The sequence below is a fragment of the Mesoplodon densirostris genome, chromosome 12 (genome assembly GCF_025265405.1).
Source record: "Mesoplodon densirostris isolate mMesDen1 chromosome 12, mMesDen1 primary haplotype, whole genome shotgun sequence".
In the NCBI taxonomy this organism is placed as follows: domain Eukaryota; kingdom Metazoa; phylum Chordata; class Mammalia; order Artiodactyla; family Ziphiidae; genus Mesoplodon; species Mesoplodon densirostris.
Genome location: NC_082672.1, coordinates 7,758,628 through 7,783,924, shown reverse-complemented (window position 1 = coordinate 7,783,924; position 25,297 = coordinate 7,758,628). Strand labels below are relative to the sequence as shown.

General features: G+C 41.2%; 1 protein-coding gene across 4 annotated transcripts in view; it reads left to right on the top strand.

Annotated features, from left to right (window-relative positions):
• Positions 1–25,297, top strand: part of MAP3K4 (mitogen-activated protein kinase kinase kinase 4) — a 109,245-nt gene that overhangs the window by 59,821 nt on the left and 24,127 nt on the right. For all 4 annotated transcript variants that reach the window (XM_060115431.1, XM_060115428.1, XM_060115429.1 and 1 more), the window contains exons 4-13: positions 4,424–4,666; positions 7,234–7,380; positions 13,050–13,207; positions 16,819–16,935; positions 18,401–18,500; positions 18,606–18,689; positions 20,608–20,874; positions 22,228–22,377; positions 24,366–24,527; positions 25,010–25,143. In XM_060115431.1, the coding sequence (XP_059971414.1) occupies positions 4,424–4,666; positions 7,234–7,380; positions 13,050–13,207; positions 16,819–16,935; positions 18,401–18,500; positions 18,606–18,689; positions 20,608–20,874; positions 22,228–22,377; positions 24,366–24,527; positions 25,010–25,143 (1,562 nt within the window). The remainder of the gene's footprint in view (positions 1–4,423; positions 4,667–7,233; positions 7,381–13,049; positions 13,208–16,818; positions 16,936–18,400; positions 18,501–18,605; positions 18,690–20,607; positions 20,875–22,227; positions 22,378–24,365; positions 24,528–25,009; positions 25,144–25,297) is intronic.

Here is a 25,297-nt window from a genome sequence, read left to right as displayed (position 1 = left end):
TCCAGCTTTGCACGGTGCTCGTGGTGTCTTACTCTCTTCCCGGCACCCGCCCTTGCGCCCTCCTTTACAGCCCCACCAGGCCCTGTAGGTGACATGGCCCCCAGTATAGACGTACAGAAACTAACTTCTGAAGGGTACCATAAAGACTGTTTTGATCTCATCCTTCATTTTGTAAAACAATTTGCTTCCTTTTGTTTTACTCATTTCTTGACGTATATAAGGAAACAAGGTTGCTGTTTATCCTGTACCTCGGCTCAGAGGAATCATTTGGTTTATATCTTCTAAACCTTGTTGTGCTTATATAACTATATATCTTTGGTATATAATGCAGGTAATTTTTTTTCCAAAAACCCCCTGTGTGATAATGCTAGATTTATTCCATGACTGGTGGGTACCCCCCTCCCCCCATATATTCTCTGCTTTGGATCCGTCTGTATTGGTGTGTGTCGCTGTACCTCAATTCTGTTTGAGAACTACATGCTATTCCATTACATGAGTGTTAACATCACTTATTTAACTATTTCACTCTTTTTTTTTATTCTACCCTCTGCCTCTGGCAACCATCCATCTGTTTTCTGTATCTATGAGTTCATTTTTTTGTTTATTTTTTATTTCATATATAAGTGAGCTCATACAGTATTTATCTTTCTCTTTCTGACTTATTTCACTTAGCATGACGCCCTTCAGGTCCATCCATGTTGTCACAATGGCAAGATTTCCTTCTTTTTTATGGCTGAATAATACTCGTGTGTGTGTGTGTGTGTGTGTGTTTACATACCACATTTTCTTTATCCATTCATTCCTCATTGGACACTTAGGTTGCTTCCATGTCTTGGCTGTTGTAAATAGTGCTGCAGTGAACATGGGGGTGCACATAACTTTTTTTTTTTTTTTTTTTTTTTTTTTTTTTTTGCGGTATGCCTCTCACCGCTGTGGCCTCTCCCGTTACGGAGCACAGGCTCCGGACGCGCAGGCCCAGTGGCCATGGCTCACGGGCCCAGCCGCTCCGCGGCATGTGGGATCCTCCCAGACCGGGGCACGAACCCGTATCCCCTGCATTGGCAGGCAGACTCTCAACCACTGCGCCACCAGGGAAGCCCGTACATAACTTTTTGAGTTAGTGTTTTCATTTCCTTCAGATAAATAACCATTTCCTTCAGATAAATAACCAGGAGTGGGATTGCTAGATCATATGGTAACTCTATTTTAAATTTTTTAAGGAACTGCCATACTATTTTCCATAGTGGCAATACCAGTTTACATTCCTACCGACAGTGCACAAGGATTCCTTTTTCTCTGTGTCTCTTTAACACTTGTTATTTCTTGTTTTTTTGAGCATAACCATTTTAACAGGTGTGAGGTGATATGTCATTGTGGTTTTGATTTGCATTTCCCCATGATTATAACCATTTCACTCTGAATGGACACTTATATGGTTATAAAAAATAAAACCACAAATATTATTCTTGTACATACCCCTTTATGAACATAGTCTGTTCTTCTTGTAAGAATGGTTAGTTAAAATGGAATTGTTAGGTTATAGGGTAAGCACATTTAACTCTTTCCTAGATAGTGCCAGATTGCTCCCTAAAAAGGTTGTAGGACTAATGTGTGCTTTCCCCCACAGTGTAGGAGAAACCCCATTTTCCCCCATTTTTGCAGCCATAATCAGGGAAATCTATAATTTCATTTTTATCGTTAACTTCCCTCATTTTTAGTGACATTGAGGTTGTTGTCATGTTTATTGCCCGCTGACGTTTCTTTGAATTTTCTTTCATTTGTTTTGTTCATTTTCTGTTTTTTTAAATTATTGATCTGTTGGAACTATTTATGTTTTATGTATTATTCATTTTTCTATTATGGCTGTAAATATTTTCTTCCAAACTGTCTTTTAACTTAATGATGCTTTTCACTGGAAAGAATTTAAAAACTTTTTATGTAGTCATACTGTTTTATGGTCACCTTATTTTTTTTTTTTTTTTTTTTTTTTTTTTGCGGTACACGGGCCTCTCACTGTTGTGGCCTCTCCCGTTGCGGAGCACAGGCTCCGGACACGCAGGCTCAGCGGCAATGGCTCACGGGCCCAGCTGCTCCGCGGCATGTGGGACACGAACCCGTGTCCCCCGCATCGGCAGGCGGACTCTCAACCACTGCGCCACCAGGGAAGCCCTACATTGAGTTTTTATTAATGTCCCTACATTATTGAGTCTTTTCAGTTTGATTGGATTGTTCAGGGATTTTATCCTACATTTAATACTATCTTTCTCACTGGAATGAAAGAATAACAAATGGGCCATTCTTGCACCTTATTACCCCTTTCCTCTCTCCCTGTGTTTTATTAAAATAATTGGGAGTTTAAGATCAGGTTTTTCCTCACAGTATGCTTTTTTATTCTTTTCAGTTTCTAGTATTCCTTTTGCTAAAACTGGAATTATAGTCCTTAACCAAGTTATCATCATGGAGTTAAATCTGCCTGTATACGTTCTTCGAGATTCATGGCTTCTCATTTCCTTGGGCATTTTTCTTTTTCTATCTTGAGGTCTTTATTCTGATCCAATTTTCATTTGATCAGACTCTCCTGTTCTTCCTCAGGTAGTTTTTTAGAGAAGGTAAATGAATTGTACTTCGGGTTCTTCCCTATTCAAAGAGGTTTTTTCCTTCTTCTTTACGTATTAGTGATACCTTGACTGTGCAAAAAGCTCTCCTGCACCTCTTCCTTTTGTTCTTTCTGGAACTCCTGTTATTCTTATGTTACAGCTCCTAGATCTGCCCTCCATTTCTCTTATTTTTCACTCAAAATCTCTATTCCTTTTTCTTTTGCTCAGGGTTATAGTGATCATTTCTGCAGTTAATTTCTAAATTATTAATTCAGACTTTGACAGCATTCATTCAGTTTTCACTCCCTTTATGGAATTTATTTCAGGAGTCTTGGTCTTTTTTTTTTTTCTAGAGGACTTTAATGAGATCTTGCATTAGAGTATTTTTGTTGTTCTCTCCTGTGTCCTACACTCAGTCACGGTCAGCTCTTCTGATTCTTCACGTTGGTGTCCCTAGTTAAAACTGCTGTCCCCTCTGCCATGCTCAGGAGTTTTTTAATGTCTGTTCCTCTTTGTCTGGGGGATTGACGCCCCAGGCAACACCAGCAGGAATGTGTCTCCTCAGCAGCTGTGTAGGCCTGCCTGGCTGCTGGTTCTCCAGGCAGTGTTGTCTTGCAGTTGTTGAGAAGGAGGGATTGTCCCTTCCCAGTTAGCCTGAAGCAGATGGGTCAACAGGCTGGAACTACAGAGAGTGCCGAAAGAATTCTTTAGAATTCTATCCTAGAAAGCTTGCTGAATTTTGTAGAGCTCTAAATAAATATTTTATCATCTGATGTCATTCTCCACACCAGAAGAAACAAGCATTTATACTGCCTAAAGCTTTTAGACAGACATGTCTTAACCCTGACCACATTTATCACAAGTAATCATTTTTAAAATTATGCAGCTATTTTAGAAATTCTTGCCTGTTATGGGAAACTAAAGTATGTATTAATTTAAATGCAAAAATATGTGTTGAACATAAAAGAATGTGAGTGGGGGAGACCAGTTAAGTGTTCACTAAATGACAGGGAGCACAGATATGAGTGACATTTGGAGGCACTGTAACTAAGTTGGTGATGTTTTAAATTGAAGAAAAGTTGAGATTTTCAAATTTTGATGGCTTCAGTTTTCTCAATAGAAGGAGAAGGCAGGGCCTTTGAATGATTGGTCAGGATGACGTTGCCAGAGGTTTAAGAACACTGAGAAATCCCCAAATCTTCTGTTTTATGGGGAAAAGTGTAAGGAGTTTGATGGGGATGACTGTATGAATGGGTGAGCAACAGTAGGATTCCTAGAAAACATCAAATAACATCTATTTGAGTGGGACCAGCCAGGTTAATTTTATGAATTTTTCTCTTTCAGCCTCCTTTGGTATAGCTCAGGAGAACAAATGGACAAAAGACTTGGTTAAACCCACTAGTTTTTATGTTTACACAAATGGCTACCTGGTTTTGTAATCTTTTCTCAAATTTAATAATTCTCTGGTTTTGTCAGTCTAGAGATAGTTGTAGATGATACTGTGTATAGCCTTAAAACTAAATGCTCCAATTATTTTAAGTATGATAAACAAAATGATGAAAAAGGTGAACTTGGTTCTTTTCCTACTATACTTTTTTGATAAAGATATTAACAATTTCATTTTAGTTCTTGTTATGGTTTTCTAATACTTCTAGAGCTTTTTAGGTCTTAGTTAATAATGGTGAATTATTCTAAAGATTATTTTTCCTGTAAAATTATGATTTTTATAGGTTTGTCAGCAAACTATAGAGAATACTAGTTTATAACTACAACTGTGGGAAGTTCTCCTGGATGCTCTTTTCAGCTTTGTTGAATTTGTGTTACAGTTTTCTGAATTTCCGGATCCCATGTGGGGTTCTGATTACGTGCAGCTGTCCAGGACGCCACCTTCCTTGGGGCAGAAATGCAGCGCTGTCTCTTGGGATGAGCTGAAGGCCATGGATTTACCCTCATTCGAACCTGCCTTCCTCGTCCTCTGTCGAGTCCTTCTGAATGTCATACATGAATGTCTCAAGTTAAGGTTGGAGCAGAGACCTGCTGGAGAACCATCTCTCTTGAGTATTAAGCAGGTTTGTTTCAAAGACTGTTTAAAAATATTGAGCATTTATGACATTTTTCTACAGGCTCAGCACTTTTATTTTTAGGAGTTTCCCCCTAATTGTTCTTTTTTCCATGCATTCTTCAAAGATGAGATGATGATTCCACCTCTCTGTCTTCCACTTCCTCATTCGAAAAGGTTATAAAAGTGTGGTGCTGGTATGACCCTCTATATCCTATTACCATCAGTCTTTGAAGCCTGGAAACATAAAATTCATTCATAAGAGAGAGTTTAAATTCTTAAATTTTTATTGTTGTTGTTGTGTAAGCAGGTAAATGCCTGCAGTATGCAGGGGTGGCATGTGTTTGGCCATTTTGCTTGCTTAGGCACTTGTATGGTTTAAGCAACAATGACAACTTCTGCTTTCTTAATTATTATTAATTTGGGGTGGGATTTTGTAGTGAGTTTGCTACTCCAAGGGTAACAGAGAAATGGCTAGAAGCAGTTGTATCTACCAGAGTGTGTGCTGAAGAGCGTTTATATTTATGCCTTATGATATTACCGTATTGAATTTCACTATATAAAATAACCATTTCAAATTTTGATGAAAAACAGTTACTATGTTTTTTGTGGACTGTGCTTGTCCGTCCCCATGGAGTTTGAAGGGCTAGGAGCTCCTTGGCTCTGAATGACAGGATGGGCAGAGGGAATGAATGCAAGTTGAAGGACAGGCGGTGCAAGAAGTACGAAATAGGACTTGACGTTGTTGGTTAAGTTAGGTGTGGAGCCGGGCGACTCATGGAACTGGAGGTGGAGTCCGGCGCCTCACCGTTGTCGCTTCAGTTCCCATCCAGCACAGCCTGAGCTCTGCGTCCACCTTCTCACTACTTCCTTCTCACCATCTTGGTTCTAGTTACTGTCCTACTGTCCACTTGGGCCACACTTTTCACTTGTCCTCCATGTTGTAGCGGTTATTTAGGAAGTTTTGGTGAAATACTTACCTCCCCTCCCCACAAAACAAATACATACTTCAGGAATATAAGCTGCTGAAACAAGGGGGAGTTTACCTTTTACTAATGGGGCTGTTGTGAGGATTAAACAGTAATTTATGTTAAAACATTTTGAAAAGTAAAAGACCAATACTTAGATTAAGATAGCATTACTAGAGTAAAAATAACATAGAAATTTTGGCTTTAATGCATTCAGATTGAGTTGTAAGCACCTAAGTGACATCTTTAACAGAAATTTATGTTAACACTTTTTAATGGATTTAACTCTAGCCATTGCTCTCTTACTGTGGGTAATTATTTAAAAAACATTTTGAAGGGGATCTTGTGGTAAAAGCAATCCATGTTTATTTTAGAAAATTTGAAAAGTACGGAAAATGATAGACAAAAATGAAAGTTATCCTATTATTCTGCCATTCAGAGATAAGCACTGTAACATTTTGGTGTATTTCTATCCATTTATTTTTCTGTATGTACATACTTTCTGCACATATAATTTAAAATAAAAAAGAAAGAAAAGAATATGAGTTTTCATCTTTAACTTTTTTTCAGAAATAAGATTTTAAGTGGCTGCATTAGTGTTCTACCATAGAAGTGCATCATAACTTATTTAGTCCCCGTTGTTGTTTTGAATAATATTGTGATAAATATATTTGTATGTAAGTTTTAGTCTGCATCTCTGATTATTGCTTGTGTATAAAACGTAAAAATTAACTAGTGAGTCATACATTTTTAGATTCTAGAAAGTTTGTACCAGTTTACTTTCCCTGTAGCAGCACCATGGTTCCTTTTGTGTCTTGATAATGTATCTGAAAACTAGTGCAACTGTGATCTTGTCTCACAGTCCCTGCTGGTTAGAATTTGAGGGCGTGTGACCAGCGTGTTATTGATAGAAGGACAGTAAAGGTCCTCTCAATGCACCTTCCCTCCCTTCTCCCAGTGCCTCCTGGGCGTACACATGGCGGTTTCACTCATCCTTTTGTTTTCTTTCATTTTTCCCCCCTTGACTTCCATTTAATTTTATCAGATTAATCTTAGGTTTGTTTGTTTTTGTGATTGAGTTTTTTGATGGTAAAAGCCACAAATCACGGTAGGTAAACTTTGCTAAGTTATTACAAAGGCCACCAGGCTCTGTGGTATGTAAGTATATTTGAATCTTTATTATGTTTTTGGTTGAAAATGACCAGTCTCCTGAGGACATTTTTCTCTTGTGTCCCTTGTCTTATAATGTAAACTAGTAGAAAAATAGATCTTTTTCTGTAGAATTTATTTTCTATAAAAACTTATTTGTAGAACAATGTATTTTAGCAAATCAGTTTTCTGCCTGTATATTTTTCTTTGTATAGTCATACTATACTGTTAAGTACTTTTGTTTTCACTGATTTGTTTTATTTTAATTATTCAGTTGAGATTACTGAGATATTTATGTGAAATGAACTGACCAAGAATCTGGAAAATATTTTAGGGTTTTCAGAGGCAGGGTTCTCTTTTCCTGAGCTTTTTGAGGATTTACGTGGAAAATGTGTGAAAACCGACAAATAATCTGGTCAGAATGTGTGAAATGGTAGAACTTGTGCCTGTTGTCTTGCAGCTGGTGAGAGAGTGTAAGGAGGTGCTGAAGGGTGGCCTTCTGATGAAGCAGTATTACCAGTTCATGCTGCACGAGGTCCTGGACCACCTGGAGGAGACCGACTGCAACATCGATGCCTTCGAGGAGGATCTGCACAAAATGCTGATGGTCAGGACAGTGGGGAGAGATGTCTGACTTGTGTGTCTTCTCACACACGCCGTGCTTCCCTGTGCTCTTCTAGCCTCTGTACTTCTGCTCCGGTTATTCCTTCCTGCTCACAATGTCTTCTCTCCTCCTTATCTGCCCACTGAAGATTTACTTTCAAGTTTTGTCTGACAGTTTTCACCTTTCATGTGCATCTATCTATACCTTCTCTGAACTCTTACAGGGTTCTAATTATAACCACACTATTTAATACTTAGCGACGTACCACCTCTCTGTCCTCAGGTTTCCCTAATTGGGCTGAAAGCTGCACAAGCCAGGGGCTGTGATTGGAGTGCTTTTGTCTTCTGTGAGGTTTGGTAGAGTGTTAGTGTATAGTAAATCCATGTTAGAGTCATTAGGGTATATGCACAGACGATTGCTTAATGTGGCAGGTTGATGAAATAATATAGAAAACAGCAAAGCTTGTGGGCATATTGGTTTTGGAATGCTTTCACCCTTGCTTGCCACCTCATTGTGTCCTGCCTCAGGATGGCTGCAGCACCTCCAGACACCACCCTCACTGTCTAAAGAGAAAGGCAGAGGGGAAAAGTCTCCTTGCCAGCCAAGTCCAGAACAGCGAAAGCTCTCCTGGAAGCCCCACCCAACAGGTGTCCCCTACATCCTACTGACCAGACCTTTGTGTGGCCTCTTCACTGTAATGGAGGCTGGGAATGCAAAGATTGAGCGTTTCAGCCTCTGTAGTAGAAGGAGAGAAAGAAGAGTGTGGCTGGGGAGGGACTTATATCTGGCACCTTACAAGAAATAATTTTGAGTCTGAAATGATCTCCTAATCGTTTGGGAGAATACATAAAAGACCAGAATGTGTAAAATGTGGCTGCATTTTGAAATACTGTATATATTGCCTATGTCAGAAAAGTCTTTATCATTGAAGAGTTATGGTAAAAAAAACAGCAAGAAAATTAATTTTTCTCTTTGTGGATGATTAAACCAGAAGTTTAAAAAGACAAAATGTGCTTTGCTGTCCAAACTGCCTCAGATGGCTTTACAGAGGCGCACGCCACACCTTTTACGATGTAATCGCTGAGGCAGGAAGGGTGAGAATTAGGCTGTGCCTTCTAGGTCATCCACCTCCAGGGCCCTCGGTGTGCCTGTGAGACGTCAGAAGGCTCAGTTAAGGGAAGTACCAAAATTCTCAGCTGGTTAGAGCTAGAAATGCTTAGGATTTAGTTTTGACTCTGCTACCAATTTTCTGTGTGAGGCATCGTCTGCCTTAGGTCATCTCCATAATTTCACAGATGAAGAACTAGAAATTATCAATAGTTTTAAAATTGTGCCCCAAAGTGTGCTAGGTGGATTAGTGCAGGGGCCTATTTTGCAAACTGGTGGAGCCCAAACAAAGTCAGTGTTTTTGTCAGGAAGGAAGGAGAGTGTGGCCTTCGGAGAGGCAGTCACGTGGTTTCCTGCTCCACCTGCCCTCCTTTAGATGCGGAGGGCCCGTCCACGGCGGGTGAGAGCTGTGGTCTCTTGGGGTGTGAATGGTCAGGAAGCAGCAGGGCACGCCCCCATAGAGGACACACCGCCAGACAGTGTCCTATCCCGTGCGCCGGGGAAGACCGCCGAGTGAGAGGTGGGTTAAAAGGGCGAGGGGAAGCGGTGGTCAGCAAAGTGTGATGCAGGGTGTCTGTGACCGAGGGGTCTTTACTCTGTGCTGCATCATCCTTCTGACCCGAAAAACTGAGGAGCTTATGCATGCATGCACTTCCAGGGAAGTACCTGGTGAGTGTTTGTTTGAGCCAGCAAAACCACATTGAAGCTGTGAGCTTTCTTAGCTCATTTCCCTGGCCCTGGCCTTTAGAAAGAACTCAAACAATAAACATAATGTGTGATGTAGGAACATGTGCTAGACAGATTGAAGCAAATCACATAAAAAGAACTTAAAAGGAGTGAAAAGATGAAAATGATGAACAAGATGTGATCGTTGTAGGAGACGCACAAGGGAGAGCTCAGACCTGCACGGTTCGTGTTCCTGTAGACGGATACAGGACAGAGGAGCAGAAAAGCCTCAGTTTTCCTTTCTAGAGATGCTAGTGGGCGTCTGCTGTGTGCCAGGCAGGCATCGTGCCCGGCACTGAAGGCTCCACGAGGAGCATAAACTCCCTCTTGGAGTTCACGGACGATGGGGAAAATGACTGTGAAGTAATGGTACAGACGTAACATTACAGTGGTGAGAAACAGCAGAGGAGAGACACGGGTCTTTTATGGACCCTCCCATGTGGCGCTGAGGCAAGTGTCTCAGGAAGGGACAGTTGGAATTTACCTGAACGTTGCTGTGTATATTATAATCCAGTTTATGTAGTAATAATTTGAGAGCTTATACAAAACAATACTGTATCTTGTCATTTGTGTAATAACAGATTATTTAAAAAAAAACATATAAACCAGAAGGGGACACACTAGATGCGTAATTGTTACCTCTGAGGAGGGAGGAAAGAGAGAAGTGAAGAAAGAACCCAAGGAGAAATGAACTCTGTGATGTATTATTTCTCATCGAAAAAATATCCAAAGCCAATATGACCCAATATTAACATTGGTTCATTCTGGATATTATTGGTAAAAATATTTTAAAGCCACTTTACTTTTTAGTTTAAAAAAAAGAGAGAGAGAGAGAGAGAGATGGAAAGGAACGCTTTGCTGACAGAGAAGGGAGCAGGTGCAAAGTCTCTGTGATGATGCAGGATAAGGGAAGCAGCTTTGGAACGAAGGTTCCCAGGAAAGCCTTGGTAAGGGACCACTGTGGCTGCAGTTAGAGGAGCAGCCTGGGGGGATCCAGAGTCAATGGGAGAAGACCAGGCAGAGACTAGTCTAGTGGTGCACACGCTAGTCCCTGATTAGAGTGGAATAGCATAAATTTAGGAAAAAGCATAAGGATTCGAAAGAAACAAAGGAAGTGAAGTTAGCAGGACTCGGGGATGGATTGGATATGGGGGGGGGGGAGGTATCGAGAGTGATTGCTGGCTGTCCAGTTTGTGCAGCAAGATGAATAGTGAAGATGGTAGGTCCAGTGAGAGTTTTTTAAATCGAAGATACCTGAGACTATTGGAAAGCCTTTGGCATTGATTTTGTTAAGGGAAAGAGATGAAAGAAAATCTCATGTGTGTGTGTGTGTGTGTGTGTGTGTGTATATATATATATATTTATATATATATATATATATATATATATATATATATATATATATATATATATGAGAAAGGAGAAGACTGAGGGTTCAGGTTCCTCGGGTATCACGAGGAAATGGGTCTCAAAACACAAGTGCTGGGCTTAACAGGAAGCACAGCTCCTCTGCTGTGAAAAAGGGAAGGATGGTAGGTAACAGCATGTAGGTTTCTGTTATTTGTTTCATGCAATGAGAGCTTTTATATCTAATGACTTAAAGTTTTTTTGTGAAGAGAGACGAGATCATCTGCTGAGAGTGGGTTAGGATGGGTTTTGGCAGTTTGAGGAAAATGGAGAAGTTTCAAACTTGTGGTTGTAGGGAGAAGGAAAGTGAGCTGAACAGAGGTACAAGTATTACCAGAAACGTGTGCCGTGTGGTTGGTGAATGTGACTGTGTAGAAGAGTGACTCCCCCCTGTCATGTGACTCGTGGCCCTCAGCTTCTGGACTGCGGATGGGGAAAGGAGCTGGGCTTGTCTTGACAGGCAGGTGAGAAAAGGCAGGTGGGAAAAGGCAGTGTGAGCATTCCAGGAATGGCAGGGTGTAGGACGGTGGCAGGGACATGAGCGTACTGACAGGAGTGCTGAATAACGAGGACAGGGACCCAAGGAAGAGAGGAGTGGGTTGGAGGAAGAAGAGGAACCAGTGGACTGGAGTTCCAGATAAAGTGAAGAGAACAGTGTAGAGGGGGGAGTTGGGCAAACGAACTGGAGCGAGGAGAGGAGGTTCTGACATCAGTGTGTTTGAATTGGGCTTTGAGCGGTTCTGGTATTGGCAAGACCAGAAATGAAACCTTGTCAGAGAGGAGAAAAGGTGGTTGGAACTGGAGGCCACGGGGGAACGGAACTGAAATGGTGTCGGGGCGTCGTGCACCTGATGTTAAGTCACACAGCTGGTGGCTGAGCCTGGGATGGAGAGAAGACTGAGTCACAGGCTGGAGTCTGACGACTGACGGGTAGTTGAAAATCAGTAGATGATGGTGTGCAGAGGGGGCGTCGATGATATATCTGATGACATCAGTCTTAAAGGGCTAGGGGATTTCTTTTCTTCTGTTTTTAAGTAAGACTGTGTAAGAGTGATGGTTTGAAGTAGCAGTGGGGTGCACGAGGATGCCGACTGTTTGCAGCCCTTGAGATATACTGTAAGATAGTTGTCCCTTGAGAGGGTTGTCAGGGAGAAGTGCAGCTCTCAGGACAGCCAGGTTTCAGGGAAGCCAAGGAGGTGAAGGAGCATTCCAGGAATGGAAAGGGAGATCCTGGGCCCACTGTACAAAAGACTTGTTTCATTTGGATGAGATGGTCATAGACCCATAAGTTGCAGGTTCCACACACACAGCTGTATTCATAGTGGACCCAGGACTGGAGATTAATGCTGCACAGCCTGGATGGAGGAGGACCCAGAATTATCCAAAGATAATCAGCAGTTTTCTTGAAATAAAGACCCCAGATTTTTGCCTACTGAAAGTTATTGTTGGATCTCAGAAAATATTCATTTCAGTGAACCCTAAGATGTAGCCTGGTGAAATAATTGAAATCCAAGACTAGAGAAAGGGTCCTGTAAACATCTAAACAGGGAAAGGAAGCCACCTTCAGGGAGCCGGGAGAATGGTGATTAGTCTGGCATCAGTTTTCTTTATACTAACAGGACACACTGCGTTAGAAGGTAGTGGAGTAATGTCTTCAAGGTTCTGAGGGAGAGAATGTGTAACTGAAACATTTTATACCCAGTCAAGTTATCCTTTCAGTAAAAGAATCCACAAACAGTGCTGTTTCATAATAGAACAATTGTTAACCTGTCTTGAGAAAATCTACTTGATAGTAAAACCCTGCTAAGCAACAGATAAATCAAGATAAGAATTTAGGACTGGGGAAGCTGTTGTAGAGGACTTGTGGTGGGCATAAACCCCACCTTAGAAAGATTGGGTATTTTGGTTATAGATCATAATCTATATGTCATAAACCCTGAAAAATTATATCACGAAAATCTGGATGTTGGGAAGGTATAGTGGGAAGAGGTGTGCTCCTTTCCTCCTCTTAACACGTAAGATACCATCTAAAGTTAAAATAAGTAATTAAAGAAATAAAGGTCCCAACCTCTTAAAGGAATGTTATTCACCATATATTAATAATGAAAATTTCTGTATGCTATTTTGATTTTTTTAACTTGATCGTACTTTTCTATACAGTGCAAATATTGTAGTTATTTTCTTAGTAACTTGCAGCAATTGTGAATAATGTGTTAAATTGCTGAGGAGTTGAGTTACACAATTAAAGAAAAATGCTATTTACACATCAGTCAACAGTGATGCAGAATCTCGCTTCTCTCCGAGCTTCATGCCTCAGTGGTCCCTCTTCCACTCGCCCTTCTGATTTATAGCTTTCATGTTAACAGAGATGAAAGTTGTGGGTTGTTGAATTCTATTCTCAAATATCTCCTTTTACATTTTTGTATTTTAAGGTATATTTTGATTACATGAGAAGCTGGATCCAAATGCTACAGCAATTACCTCAAGCATCTCATAGTTTAAAGAATCTGTTAGAAGAAGAATGGAATTTCACCAAAGAAATAATCCATTACATCCGGGGAGGAGAAGCACAGGCTGGAAAACTTTTCTGGTACGAATCCTTATACGCCTGTCTTCCTTTCTCACTTGTACTCCTGGTTTGCTCGCCAGTTCTATTCTACATGTTTGAATGTTTAGTTACGTGAAAATGACAATCATTCATATCTTTTGTGTGCCCCTCTCCCAAGTTTTGTTATCCTTAGAGCAGTGGTTCTCAGCCAGGGGTGATTTGCCCTCTGGGGACACGTGGCGGTGTCTGGAAACAGTTCTGATTCTACTGACTGGGAGGGGCTACTGGCATCTAGTGGGAACAGGCCAGGGATGCTGCTGAACATCCTACAATGCGCAGAGCACAGGACAGCCCCCTCCAAACAAAAATTATCCACCCAAAATGTCAATTTTGAAGTTGAGAAATCTTGCCTTAGAATACACCCTCTTGGTTATACAAAAGGAGGAGAATTTAAGGCCTCTGACAAGTGGAGTAGACCTGTAGACCTTTTGTATCAGTCTTGGTGGGCACTTCCAAAGCCTAACAAGTATGTATTTTCACTGATACTGTTTTGGGAATGTAATACTAATCACAGAATCTCTTTATAAACTGAGTATTTGTATATGGTGAAAGAATTGAAACGTAAACCAAGGAAAAGCATTAGGGAGGGGGGAGTGCTCACTGGTCTGTCTGTTCTAGGAAATGAATGTATCTTCTCGAGTACAGGCACCTGAATGTTGAATGTGGGGTACGTGGTGTTTGCTGGGGGCCACTCCCCTGCTGACTGACTGAGGACCAGGCCTCTCCTTGGCTCTAAACTCTGCTGCAGTTCTTTGGTGCTGCCTTCTCTCACTTGCCCCATCAGCCATTTTATTTCTTCATTTCCTTTTTATGAGTTCTTTTATACCCAGCTCATGTTTCCTTCCCCTCCCGTTATGTGCACTCTTTAGGACTTCAGCTTTTACAGAGTTCTCTTCTCACTTCAGAAACTCATTGTCCTCACATGGTCTTTGTTCCATGCTCAGTATCTCAGGATGTTGTATTCACTTTTCTGCCCTAACCACCTGTTCTTTTTATGTTTTCCTCTGTCTTTATTTTGAGTGAACAGTGAACTTGCTCTTGTCTCAGGGCTCATCCAGTCCTTCAGGCCGCGGTTCCCAGTCTGTCCTGTTTTCCTATTCAGATTGGTTCTCATAGTCAGCCTTATGAAAAAATGCATTCATTACCATCTTCAGCATCTCTCCCCCTCTTAATTTTCCATTGTTCTGCTTTGCCTGTAATTTCTTCTGTTTGCATCTTCTGTTCTCAGGCTGTCAAGCTTTGTTAAGGGAATTTTTTTAAAAGGTTACTGTTTCATTTCACTACCAATGCTTGTTATATAATTTCTTTGTACCCTCACTTTGTACCCTGTCACTCTTTTTGTTTTTATCTTTTGCTTGTCCTTCAGGTTCCGTTTAGTGCAGTCTCTGGCCTTCAACTTCATATTCGTGTTCTGAGAAGCTCCAGAGCTTTTTCATTGCCTCTGCTGTGGGACTGTCCACCTGCACTGTTCTGGGTCTGGGCGTTTGTTGTGTTAGTGCCACATTCTGCTTCATACACGATTTCTCCCAGGCTCGGTCAGTCTTGGCATTAACCCTGACTCCTTTCTTTCTCTCGCACACCACCTCCAATTCCACGTGGCTGTCCCTCAGAATACATGCAGAATCCGACCTCTGCTCACCACTGCCCAGTTCCCCTCTTCCCAGCCTGTTGTTTCTTGTTTTGCTGTCGTAGCTCTGAAGTCGTCTCTCCTTCTGTGCTTCATCTTCTGTGGGTTATCCTCAGTGATCTTGTTATAAGGTACATCAGACCATTTTTACCTCTGCTCCAGATATGCCAGTGGCCCTCCTCCTTACTCAAATAAAAGTGAGAATGCCTAAACAGTGGCCCATAAGGCCTGGTACAGTCTGGCTTTTCATTAAATCTTTGTCCTCATCTCCTAGGTTCTCCGGTGCTTGCTCTGCAGCCACAGGAGGTTCCTTCCTGTGTTTCATAGGCTGGGCCTGCTCTGTCCTCAGGCTCTGTCCTCAGCACTTGCTGGTCCCTCTACTTGGATGGCTCTTCACCAGTTATTTCCATGACTCATTTCCCCACTTCCTGTCGGTTTTTGGCCAAGTGTTACCTTCTGCATATTAAAAGTTGAAATTCCTACCTGCAAGTACACCTTAGCTTTCTTCCCTGTTTTATTTCTCTCCATAGAACTTATCAGTGTCTGAAATACTGTATATATATTTTTAACTTTTATTTATTTATTTTTCTCCATTCACTGGAGGCATTTTATCTGTTTTCTTCAGTACTGCTTACTCCATAACAGATACGGAATATTTGTTGAATAAATTGATCCTGAATATCCTTGTATACTACTGCTCTTAAAAGCATGTTTCCAATCAGGACATTTTTGCACTCGTTTTTTTTTTTTTTTTTTTTTGCGGTACGCAGGCCTCTCACTGCTGTGGCCTCTCCCATAGCGGAGCACAGGCTCCGGACGCGCAGGCTCAGCGGCCATGTCTCACGGGCCCAGCCGCTCCGCGGCATGTGGGATCCTCCCGGACCGGGGCAGGAACCCATGTCCCCTGCATCGGCAGGTGGACTCCCAACCACTGCGCCACTAGGGAAGCCCCCACTCGGTTATTTTTAAAGCCCACCCTCTTTGCCTACCAAAGGAAGATCACACAGTTACATGACATCCAGGGCCTTCCACAGCACGGCCCAGTTACCCTCCTGGTCTTATTCCCCCCTCCTCTGCTCTTTCCAGGTTGACAGTTTCTTTTCACAGACATGCCTCTTGCTTAACACATCCTCATGCCCTTTGATCATATTTATTGTTCTTCCTGGACTTTCCTTCCCCCTCCTCCATTCTCTTCCTGTCAGAGCCACTCTTCCCACTGTTGCAGTTGCTGCAGTTCTGCATTGCCTGCAAGGCCCATTGGACTCCTCCCTTCAGCTGGGTTTGATCTCCCCTAGCAGTTACCTTCTGCACCATCCGATGTTGGTTGTCGACTTACCTGCTCTGTGTTACTAGGTTATAAACTCCTTTTCAGCATAGAAGCCAGTAAGCTGCTGTTGAGTTTTTCCTAGACTCATTTAGATTTATTTTATACGCTTGGGTTTGCATTTTAACCCTAGTATTTAGATTGTATACTTGATGAAAAGCATCAGCTGATTAGAGTAGTTTATGTTTATGGACTATGAAAGCTAACTGTGAGGGAAGTTTTTAAAAACAATTACATTTAAGGAATTCACTTTATTTCTTACGCCATCATTTAGTTCATTAAGCTTTTAAAAAATATCTTGTTGTAGATATATGTTTGAGGCCATTTTATACCATTTTGAACATTTGTTTAAGATGAAAATAACATTTGTGTGATAATTACATAGCTACTGTGAATGTAATTTAAGATTTGAAGGTTTATAATGAAAAACTGGTTGTAGAACAAAGGTACATACATTCCATAATAGAGATTTCTACTTTTTTCACATTAATCATGATTTTATATTAAAAGAAAATTCTCACTGTCATTGATTTTTAAACTATGAAAATAATAGCTGAATCTTTGAGCTTCTCATTCAAGAATTAGAATGAGTGAGGACAGTCTTTCTTCTCTGTTTTACTCTTGTTGTTTTTGTTCCCTTAGTGACATTGCAGGAATGCTGCTGAAATCTACAGGAAGTTTTCTAGAATTTGGCTTACAGGAGAGCTGTGCAGAATTTTGGACCAGTGCTGATGATAGTAGTGCTTCGGATGAAATAAGGTTGAAGTTGCATTTTCTTTCCTCTCCCATTTTTTATTTCATGTAGTTTTATTCTTGGGAATGAGCCTGAAATGAGCCTTGTTAAAACCAAATCATCTTAGACTTGAAGAATTTGGGTAGTAGACATAAAGGGGTTTATTTCTGACTACTGTATTGTCTTTTTGTATGATCCCTTAGTTATGGTTTTATGTAAACTTGTCTTTGAAGGTGATTTTTATTTAGCCTAATAAAAACAGTGTCCTTAGAGAAAATGTTGTTTAAGTTGACTAAACATGAGTAGGGTAGAATTCGTTCACATGTTCTGGAATGTCTTTAATTAAATAATTGTTTCTGTCCTTTAAAGACTCTGTAGCAGTCCATGAATACCTTTAATTGATATGTGGTAGATTTTTATTGTTTTTATACTAAGCTTATCCCTTCTGTTGAACTTTAAGCTTGAGTACCTGAAACCATGGCTTGCACATCTACTGCATTTCCTCCAATTCTGTGCAGATGGCATGGAGGATGACCATGTTAAAGTGCTGTTTTTGTGGCATATGTAATACTCATATAGCTACTTTGTGACCAGTTATCAGCAATATCCTATGAGTCAACATTGGGAAGTGCTCAGGCAGAACTAACTTCTCTAGAGATGTTTTCTCTCACTTTCCAAAATTTGATAAAAAACACATTTTTGGGTTTCAGACCACTGGGATGTCTTTAGGCCAGGATTAGAGAAAGACATGACCACATAGGCTCTCACCTGGGAAAATACCTAATAGCTGAGAAATGGGGTGAATTAGTTTGTAGAAGGTCTTGCAGTTTTGAACGCAAACATGGAAGATTCAAAATACGAGAATTCAAGAATTAAGATGGTGAAGTAGAGAATGGGTCTGATAATGCTCTGATTGTTTACCAGGGATGGATCTAGACGTGGGTTCACGTGCAGTGGTTTGTGGGGTTGACTTGTCCTGGCTGCAGAGAGGCCACGGGCCTTGTGCCCGTCCCTTCCCAAGTCATAGCTCAGTGATGTCCTCTTGGTGGATTGAAAACAGCTGTGATGGGAGTATTCACACCATGAAAATTGGCAAACACCACACAAGACAATATTTTGGGAGGGGGCAGGTTGTTAAACGTTTCCTGGTTCACTACTATTATATATATATTCCTTTTTAGTTAGATGATGAGCTGGGAGTCAAGAACTTATTTCAAACTCCAAGAATTATCCTGATGAAGCCTTTAGAAGATTGAGCGTACTCTTATTTGGAGGTTATCAAGTGTGCCTTACTTATTTAAAAAATACAAGTACTTTCTAGAAAGCTGTGGGGAGCAAGGTTCTGAACATTACGAATCCATTCCCAATAATTGCTTGCTTCTAAAATCTTCGGTCTTTATTAACGTGATTTGGAATTTGCTTCATCTGTATTGTTGTGTATTTCTTGGCACACCGTAATGTATTCTAACTGGATTTCAATCAACTTGGCAGGAGATCTGTTATAGAGATCAGTCGAGCACTGAAGGAGCTCTTTCACGAGGCTAGAGAAAGAGCCTCCAAAGCCCTTGGATTTGCTAAAATGCTGAGAAAGGTGAGTTAACAATCCTGATTAATTATTATTTTTTTCTTATTTTTCTTTTATCTTACTTTTTAAAAAGCTAACCCTAAAGAAGTTTCTTTGTAACTGTGATCCTAGGACCTGGAAATAGCTGCAGAGTTCATACTTTCAGCCCCAGTTAGAGACCTTCTGGATGTCCTGAAATCAAAACAGTACGTTAAGGTATGTATTTAAGGTGGCATAATTATTTTACCTTTCTTACTTTACTCTAAAACAGACAGACTTTTTCTTAAAGGTCTAGATAGTAAATATTTTAGGCTTTGCAGGCCACATGTGGACCCCAGTTTTAAGACTGTCCCATAATTTCCCAACGCAACAATTAGAAAAAGGTTTTCATACTTGACTTACTAACTCGTTTTAAGAACGCAGAAGAAAAACCCCAAACATTTACTCATACAATATAATTTATCAAATTATTTACACATATATATTTAAAATAATGTCTATAAAGTAATGTGTTGCTTTTAAGTAATTGTTTTTTCACCCTCACATTTCCTGAAACAATTCAAACTTTCTACGTGAATCTTTGATGTCAGTGTCCTGGCCATCACTAGACCCACTTTTTTTTTTTTTTTTTTTTTTTTTTTGCGGTACGCGGGCCTCTCACTGCTGTGGCCTCTCCCGTTGCGGAGCACAGGCTCCAGACGCACAGGCTCAGTGGCCATGGCTCACGGGCCCAGCTGCTCTGCAGCATGTGGGATCTTCCCGGACCGGGACACGAACCAGTGTCCCCTGCATCGGCAGGTGGACTCTCAACCACTGAGCCACCAGGGAAGCCCTAGATCCACTTTTTGAGTCACCATCTTTGCTCCCATCTAAGCTGTTTGAGCTTAGTACTCTTAGAATCTGTGTATGACGTCACGGGAAGTTTTATCCCACATGTGTTTATGTGTGATTTGTACAACGTAATCATGTATGTACCCCTTGTTAAAGTGATCTTTAAAAAGCTTTTTACGGGCTTCCCTGGTGGCGCAGTGGTTGGGAGTCTGCCTGCCGATGCAGGGGACACGGGTTCGTGCCCCGGTCCGGGAGGGTCCCGCATGCCGCGGAGCGGCTGGGCCCGTGAGCCATGGCCGCTGAGCCTGTGTGTCCGGAGCCTGTGCTCCGCAGCGGGAGGGGCCACAGCAGTGAGAGGCCCGCGTACTGCAAAAAAATAAAAAAAAAAATTAAAAAAATAAATAAAATAAAAAGCTTTTTACGGTGCCCCTGTCAAAATTAATTAGTGGATCTGTATTAACATTTTTTGCCTTTCACTGAGTCAGGTGACTTTCTGTTTCAAAGCCATCGTGCCTGCGTCCTCCCCGAGGATCTTGCTCCTGGTGCTAAAGACCCTAATAGCCACCAGTGCCCGCTGCAGGGCATTGCGCTATGGGAGCAGCTTTGCATAAAAACTGCACTGCAGAGTGGCATTCACTGAGGTTGTTTCAGGCCGACATTCTTCCCCTGATGAGTGTTCTCTTTGTTGTTGAAAATAAAGAAATTGGAGGATTCCCTGTACACAGAGAACCTTTACCAAGCCTCTCCCCCAGTAAAGTCACACTCTCCCTTCTGCAGTCACACTGAACTGAGTTCCAGTCGGCTCTCCGTATCTGCGGGTTCTGCAGTCGCTGATTCAACTAACTGTAAATTGAAAATAGTTAGGAGAAAAACATTCCTGAAAGTTTCAAAAAGCAAAACTTGAATTTGCAACATGCTGGCAACTATTTTCATAGCATTAACATTGTATTTACAACCTTTTACATAGCATTCACATTGTATTTGGTATTATAAGTAATCTAGAGATGATTTGAAGTATACGGGAGGTTGTGTATAGGTTACATGCAAATACTACGCCACTTTATATAAGGGACTTGAGCATCCACAGATGTTGGTATCCAAGGGGGTCTCGGAACCAGGCCTCTGTGGATGGCCAGGAACGACGGGACTTGCCGCCCCCCTCATAGCTCTAATTAATGCCTTTCCCACATCTCCTTGCCCAAACCCACTTGTCTTTTTCTAGTTTTGTTTGTTTTTTTTAAAATAACATTTCTATAATACACTGTGTTCTTTAATTCAAGATTTTGGATTGTTTCTTTTCCAGGTACAAATTCCTGGCTTAGAAAACTTGCAGGTGTTTGTTCCAGACAGTATTGCTGAGGAGAAGAGTATTATTTTGCAGTTACTCAATGCAGCCGCAGGAAAGGACTGCTCGAAAGACTCCTATGAGCTACTAATCGACGCCTATCTGCTTCTCACCAAACATAGCGACCGCGCTCAGGACTCAGCTGGCAGCTGGGCCACGTGGGAGGCACAGCCTGTCAAAATTGTGCCTCAGGTGGAGACTGTTGATACCTTGAGAAGCATGCAGGTCTGTCTCACTCCCAGTCCCTGCCCCACTGTTCCCCACCCTGCCTGGAAGCAGTATTGCTTACTTAAAATAGTTTTAGGAAAAAGGAATTGTGAGCAGCTCATGAATGATTGGTTTAAGCAGTCTCAAGTATCCACTTCCCCAAAATAGACCTTGATGTTTTGATAGATAGTTTTGTAGCATTATTGTACTAAAATATTCTGGCAAATTCTTTAAGTATGTTCAATTACACCAGAATACTTGAAAAGTTTTATTTATATCTTTCCTTACTCCAGCCATGTATGTCATTAGATCCAACCACCCCTGATCTGAAAGGAGTTATCTCCTCCTTTAATCTGTAGTTCCAGAAACCCCAGTTCTCCCAAGTACTCTGATTTGCTGGCTACTTAAGTTTTCATTTTTGTAGTCAAGGTTGTCACCTGCCTACCTAACAGGGATCCCATGACAATCTGTGTAACTCAGTAATTCCATCTGTAAGAAGCCTCCTCATGCCTCTGTGTTCAGCTCTGGAACAGCGGTGGTGAGTGCACATGTGCACCTCGAACTCAGCCAGACCAGAGCTGGACACCCCGGGCAACTGTCCCCTCAGCTCTGCGAATCTGCCTTTTCTCTTGTATTCCCTGTCTCAGTGACTGGTGCTCTGTCCACTCAGTTGTTTAAACCAGGATGTGACAGTTCATATAATTTCGGCCTCCCCCCACTTCCACTTAGTCACTAGCCCCCGCACCGAAGCCTTTCTCTGCATCCCCAGAGCAGCTGCCGTGGTCAGACCTTATCATCCCTTTCCTGGACTGTTGCAGGGCCCTCCTTGCTTCAGCCCTCGCCTTCCCTCCCTCCAATTCTGTATTTGTTTGCTTGTTTTGGTACTTCCAGAATGATCCTTATAATTCATACATCTCATCACAGGTCTACTCAAAATACTGCAATGACCATCACTTAAATAATACAAATAATAAAGCCTTGATTTCTGTTTCATGCAAGGCCCCTCATCTCATCCCACTCTTATTCCTGCATTTTCTGTCTCCACATGTTGCTTCAACACACACACACACACACACACACACACACACACAGCTCCAGGAGTAATGAATTTCTTGGAGTTCTAGCATACTTCAAAGACTTCATGCCCACATAATTCCGGGGGACTCCTCCCCGTTGCGCTGAGATCGAACCATCCATGCCCCCTGCAGTGTGCTGCTCCATGGGAGCAACTGTGCTTGACAACTACTTTCTGATCAGATGGTTGCTGGCCTGGTGGCCCTGAGGTTGGTGTTGTTTTGGGACTGGGGGTTGAACTAGAGTGGAAAACTAAGTGGGTCTGTGTTTAAGCCCTGTGCTTGCTTTTCCTCCCAGGTGGATAATCTTTTACTAGTTGTCATGGAGTCTGCCCATCTCATAATTCATAGAAAAACTTTCCAGCAGTCCACTGAAGGACTCATGACTCTACGCCAGGAGCAGACATCCAGTCAGCCCGTCATTGCCAAAGCTTTGCAGCAGCTGAAGGTATTTCACCATCAACTCTACCGTAACTAATTTATTTACGTTTGGTGTAATGCTAGGGAAGAATCAGTTTGTTATAATTTAAGTCACTCCAGGGACTTGAACTCTTAAATCATCCTCCCTATTCTCCCTCTCTTCCCATTTTTCCCATGTCTAAATTAAAAACTTCCTGGATCTTTCTTGGAACTGTGTAACATTAGAATTGGAGAGGATAAAAATTTGAATCGTTACAAGACTTCTTAATGGTCACGTGGTTGGTTAGTATTGGACTTTTAGGTCTCCTCATTCCTAATCCAAGTTTATTTCTCCTTTAGCAATTACCAGTGTTTACTAGAGGCACCTTAAGTCAAAAATGTGTAATTTAAAAGAAGAGTTATTTATTCTTTCATTTCACAGATGATTCAGTCAAATTAATTGAGAAAGCTAGTTGCAGACAGGCGGAAAGGCCTTCCAGTTCATGACAAGGCAGAGCCTTGCCTTCTCTGCTATTATTTCCCATTTTCTCCTGCTTCCTATGTTGCACTCCATTTATCAGTCTTGGTCTCATGCACACTTTCCCGAAGCCCGCCAGTCTTCTCAGTCACATTAAGGCTTGACTTCTTGAAGAAGAAGGACTTCTTGAAATTACAAGTAGTTTTGATAAACGTTTGTTTTCCTTTTGTCAGTCTGATGTGTCTTATTTATCTATAAACATTCTTTCTTACAGATTGTCACCCCACTCAGATACCAGGGCAGGGGACTTTTGTTTTTTCTTTTAGTTTGAGTTAATGAATTCCGGAGAGTACAAAACTATATAAGATATTGATTATTCTTGAGCTTAAGGAATTTGTAGCCTTAAGGATCTAAATTGTCAGACTAAAGTACAGAGGAGGGAGAGATTAGATCCTCCTAGTAGCATCTGGGAATTGCTGCCATGGAGGCATTTCAGCTTGGGAGTATTTCAAAAGATGCAAATTGGGAAGGGACCAATAAGAGAAACATTTGGGCATTGGTGTCTGTGGATCAGGGTTATGAGAACGCTCACTGAATATCTAGCAGTCTGATTTGGTTGGATCTTGGTGTATACAGTGGAAAGTAGTGAGAGATGAGGTTAGTAAAATCAGGTGGGCAAAAATCAGGCTGTTGAGAGATTTTGGATTTCATCTTCTAAGCTCCAGAGAATTGTCGAAGACTTTGGAAGAATATTTTGGAATACTGTGTAGAGGAACTACCTGATAGAGACATGTGTACATGTGTGTGTGTTTAAGGGTGGGTGGAAAGGGAACCCAATTTGGAGCTGTTGTACTATTAATTAGGGAAGACAACAAAGCTTGAGCTAGGGCGGGGTTTCTCAACCCCCATACTGGTGACATTTTAGGTCAGTCAGTAATTCTTAGTTTGGGGGAGCTGCCCTGTGTGTTGTAAGATGCCTGGCAGCATCCCTGGCCTCTGCACAGTAGACGCCAGTAGATTTCACAACACCCCATCACCTCATGTTTGGACAACCAGAAATATCTCCGGACGTGCCAGTGTCCCCTGGGGTGGTAACATTGGCCCCGGTTGAGAACCCCTGAGCAGGGGGATAAGAAGGACAGTACGACTAATGACACTGGAGGTCATTTAGAAATCATAGTTCACTCTGTGGAACTGAAGCCATACTTACACTTGAGCAACCACCGAGGGGAGAAAACAACTGGTGGTTGATAGGCAGCAATATCGAAGCTGTAAGCATCTATTCAAAGACCACCTTGTAATTCGGCATTATATTTTAAATGGACTGTTTTCCTCTTGTATTTCATAAGTTTTTAAGAATACCTAATACAAATAAAAATGAAAATACTAAATTTTTTTCTGTTTTTGGTCATTCCTTTTGAATAACCAAAATAAATATGACTGGAATATATTACAATGGTCAATGTCTGTGTGATGATGAAAGAAATCTTCCTCTAAAATACAATAAGTATTGTGTGATTTGTTTCACTTTGGATTAATTATGGTTTGGGATTCTTTAGAATGATGCACTAGAGCTTTGCAACAGAATAAGTGATGCAATTGACCGAGTGGACCACATGTTCACCTCAGAATTTGACGCTGAAGTTGATGAATCTGAATCTGCTACGTTGCAGCAGTATTATCGAGAAGCCATGATTCAAGGGTACAATTTTGGGTTCGAGGTAGGTACAAAATAAGAGGAAAAACACAGTACAATTTTGCAATTGCTTTGTAACTTACTTATTACAGAAAGCATTAGGAATCTTGTACAGCAAATCTCATGATCTCATTATTGTAATCAAAGCTTAGTCAAGAATGTCATCTTACATCCCTGTTGAATATCAGAAATGCTGGGTTACTTTTAAACTGTCAGATATTTACCCGGTTTTTATTTTGTGTTAACAGCTATCCGCTTACATTTAAAAACCTTCTTTAAGAGATGTTTAATATCCTAAAAGCATATTCTTAATTTCAACTTATGAGGAAGACATTTGTGAAATTGCATTTTAAGACATTATTTTCTCTGTAACTCTTCACACTCTTTTTAGAATATGTGAAGTTGGCTTTTGCTTTTCGCTTTTAGAAAAGTGACATTTAAACAGCATTATAGTGTTTAGGTATTTGTGTAATCGTTTTTCTTGATATACGTGAAATCTTCTTACAGTATCATAAAGAAGTCGTTCGTTTGATGTCTGGCGAGTTTAGACAGAAGATAGGAGACAAGTATATAAGCTTTGCCCGGAAATGGATGAATTACGTCCTGACTAAATGTGAGAGTGGTAGAGGGACAAGACCCAGGTAATGACCACGTAGGACGGCTCCGTCATGAGCCATGTGGGGTTGCTGATGCTTCATTCGTATATTTTATGTGGGATTTCTGAGCACATGACACAAAAAGCATTTTGAGCTCTTCGGTGATCAGTTTTTTTCTTCCTTTTTTAAAAAACGAACC